At 38.0% G+C, this 4,057-nt stretch overlaps 1 protein-coding gene across 1 annotated transcript in view; it reads left to right on the plus strand.

Annotated features, from left to right (window-relative positions):
- The window catches only part of plcg1 (phospholipase C, gamma 1), an 88,665-nt gene that overhangs the window by 44,787 nt on the left and 39,821 nt on the right, over nucleotides 1-4,057 (plus strand). Inside the window, exons 21-22 of the mRNA XM_016453378.1 lie at nucleotides 2,556-2,633; nucleotides 2,729-2,832. Coding sequence (XP_016308864.1) covers nucleotides 2,556-2,633; nucleotides 2,729-2,832 — 182 coding nt within the window. The remainder of the gene's footprint in view (nucleotides 1-2,555; nucleotides 2,634-2,728; nucleotides 2,833-4,057) is intronic.

Consider the following 4,057-nt stretch of genomic DNA (forward strand, 5'->3'; position numbering starts at 1 on the left):
TTAAAGGGAAAGTTCAGCTAAAAATGAAAAATCTGTCAACACTTTACTCACCCTCAAAACGAATTCTGTCGTTCAGAAAACTAGATATTTTAAAACGAGACACAAGAGTCTTGTAAACCAAACCACTGACTTCCTTTGTAGGGACAAAAAAAGCCACGTACACATTTCTCAAAATATCTTTTATGTTCCTCCGAAGAAAGAAAGTCGTGCAGTTTTGGTGTGAAAATAGAACAGAATGACAGAATTTTGTCAGTCTCTTTAAGGATGCACCAGTATGGGATTTCAAATTCAATTAATTCAAAGCACTCACTGGTGAACAACTCACATGTAGAAACTAGTGCTGTCAAACGATTAATCGCGATTAATCGCATCTAAAATAAAAGTATTTGTTTACATAATATATGTGTGTGTACTATGTAAATTTATTATACGTATATATAAATAGACACACATGCATGTATATATTTAACAAAAATATGTTTATATATTAAATATATTTATATTAATTAAATTGTATGAATATAAATATATGCATGTAAATATTTTCTAAATATATACTGTATATGTATTTATATACATAATAAATATACACAGTTCACACACATACAGTATGTAAACAAAAACTTTTATTAATCGTTTGACAGCACTAGTAGAAACTTAAAATCTGGACTTGCAATACATGTAGCAGATCTGACGGCATGCATACTGAAATCTTGATTTGTCTCGCTGTGATTGGTTCAGTTTGATTGCTGTTAAAATAAGTGTTTGTGAGAGGCGCCCGTGTTTAGTTTACGTCCTTCAGCTGTTTGTTGTGATTGGTGCGTATGAGTTTCTCAGAATGCGGTTAGCTTATAATTAGCATCTAGAGAACAAGTGTATGCCTCAGACTGCACACAGAAATTGATCAGCTCTGGCTGAGATCCCCACAGCTCTAATGCGATTGGCTGGTTTTACGCAGTTTCCGGGAGTCACAGGGTACAGGTGGAAATCGAAAATCTTCTGAAGAAAGATGTTGCAGATAACTTCTAAGAATTCGTCCCTAAATATAGCTTGAAACAATTAAGTTCTTGAATATTTTCTATAGAAAATAAGGTGCCAATTCTCACTGTTAACTAGTTGCTTATTAGCATGCATATTACTATCATACTGTTTATTAGTACTTATAAAGCGCATATTAATGCCTTGCTCTGCAAGACCACCCCATACCTAAACTTGAAAATTCTGTCATTAATTACTCGCCCTCGTGTCGTTTCAAACCCGTAAGACCTCCGTTCATCTTCAGAACACAAATTAAGATATTTTTGATGAAATCCGAGAGCTCTCTGACCCTCTGTAGAGAGCAATGCAACTGAAATGCGTTGATTACGTTCTGGGGAAAGCGCGCGCATGCGTTGTGATACTCTCTAAAAGAATTGTTGAATAAAGTCGTTATTTTTGTTTTCTTTATGGTTGAACCACTGATGTCTCATGGACTATTTTAACGATGTCCTTACTACGTTTTTGAGCCTTGATCGTGGTAGTTACCTTGCTGTCTATGGAGGGTCAGAGAGCTCTCAAATTTCATCAAAAATATCTTAATTTGTGTTCTGAAGATGAACGAGGTCTTACGGGTTTGGAACGACACGAGGGCGAGTAATTCATGACAGAATTTTAACCCTTTAACAACTACCTCTCTAACTATTAATAAGCAGCAAGTTAGGAGTTTGAGGCAAAAGTCATAGTTGATAGTTAGTTAATAGTGAGAATTGGTCCCTGAAAATAATCGTGCTGAAAGAATAAAGTTATGCTGTAACAATTACAAACTGAAAAACAAGGTCTCTATTTGACATTTTCATAGAGTTGTTACTGAATCTCAAATCCAAAAAGTTACGTCATGCATAGTCATGACCGTTATGTGTTCATGATTGATCATTTGTGTGACTTCAGAGCACTTGTGCATATAGTAATATTGTATGTAATTATTTTGTTGTGTTGTTGTAGTTGTTTTGTTGTAATGCTTAATTACAAAGAACTTTTTTTTTTGATACATCACAATAAGTTTAAGTACCTTACTTTTGGATTTGAGGTTATCCCAACTTTAAGAAATTATTTATGATGTTTTTTAAGAACATTCTTTTCAAGAATTTGAATTTTTTACGTTTTGTCTAAATAGTAACAAAAAAAGATAAGAACATTAAGCATATTTTGGACTACAATATAGAAACAAGAGAATAAGCTAGAAAATAAGAAAATGACGATTAAGAATAATTTTATTCATAATGTTTTGTGAATCTGGTCTTAGCCAGTGTTTGAATTTATTTTGAGAGAGCCTTGAGCACATCTGTACATCCAAGAAATAATTGATCATTTTGTTAAGTGTGAGAAGAGTGACTTTTTTTCTTTTATAGTCTTTCTTGGAAACTGCTGTTCGATTATTTGAAAGAACTAGCAGGTTTTGCACTAGATCTGTGTATTATTGTGGTTTTGGTTTACAAATGTACCTATTAATTGTTCGTTAGACCTTACGGTCAGGCGGTTTTTGAGTGAAAGCTCTTTCTCTTCTTGTCTGCATGCAGGAGCCTGATTATGGATCTCTGTATGAGGGCCGTAACCCTGGATTCTATGTGGAAGCCAATCAGATGCCCACGTTTAAGGTACCTCTGCTCTCTCTGCATGTGCAGCATGTTTCTGGTACTGTTCGGTTTAGTGTATGACGGTCCTGTGTGTGTGTGTGTGTTTGTGTGAGCAGTGCACAGTACGAGCCATGTATGAATACAAAGCCCAGCGTGATGATGAACTTTCCTTCAGTAAGAACGCCATCATTCAGAACGTGGACAAAGAGGAAGGAGGCTGGTGAGTACAAGACACTGTCAATATGCAGCTGCAAATTCATTGTGGAAAAAAAAAAATATATCATGTTTTTTTATTACATTATAATTTTTTTATTATTATTTATTATTGTTTTTATTATTATTATTATTATGAATGTCCGTAATTGCTCACTGGCTCTGAATACACGTACAGACAAACCATGGATCACAGGAGGGGTGGGATGTTGATCAGTACTGGCTTGGGACGAGCGTCATCACGCGTCTCAACCAACGAGAGCATTTGGGGAGGGCCTAAGACTGCAGCAGCACTCACATGAACGCTACCAATAAAATTATTTAGGCTAAGCATCACCATTCACAAACCACTGTTATTTTTAACAGAAAAGAATGCAACGTGCTCGTAATCACGACTTCATAAGCGGGAAACAAGAAGTTTGTGATAGCACGAGAAGACAGCAGAGAAGCGCTCTCGCTCAGCACAGTGGAGTGCATCGTTTTGATATTTTTGTGGTTTATTATTTTGAGTTGTTTGGGTCGTTTGTAACACACGACCCTCTCACAATATATTGCTTTACAAATCTATCACTTTTGCCGTTCAGAAATGTTCACGCAATCATGCAGCACGCATCAGAAGTTCAGCGCTCCAGCGCGGTTAGCGCTCACACTCACTGATCTATATATAACTGAACTGCTCTGGCCCACCTCTTCCAACTGAGCCAGGAACGGCTAAACGAACCGGCACACTAGTCAAACGAACCGGAGCGATCACACCACACTAGATAAACGAACCAGAGTGATCACACTAGTCAAACGAACTGGAGCGATCACACTAGTCAAACGAACCGAAGCGATCACACTAGTCAAACGAACCAGAGCAATCACACTAGTCATTGAACTGGAGCGAACACACTAGTCAAACGAACCGGAGCGATCACACTAGTCAAATGAACCGGTGCGGTCACACTAGTCAAAAGAACCGGAGCGATCACACTAGTCAAATGAACCGGTGCGATCACACTAGTCAAACGAACCGGAGCGATCACACTAGTCATTGAACCGGAGCAACCGGCCGGAGCGATCACACTGGTCAAACGAACCGGCCGGAGCGATCACACTAGTCAAATGAACCGAAGCGATCACACTAGTCATTGAACCGGAGTGATCACACTAGTCATTGAACCGGAGCGATCACACTAGTCAAACGAACCGGCCGGAGCGATCAAACTAGTCAAACGAACCGGCCGGAG

The sequence above is a fragment of the Sinocyclocheilus anshuiensis genome, unplaced genomic scaffold, assembly GCF_001515605.1.
Source record: "Sinocyclocheilus anshuiensis isolate Anshui unplaced genomic scaffold, SAMN03320099.WGS_v1.1 scaffold2253, whole genome shotgun sequence".
Lineage (NCBI taxonomy): Eukaryota > Metazoa > Chordata > Actinopteri > Cypriniformes > Cyprinidae > Sinocyclocheilus > Sinocyclocheilus anshuiensis.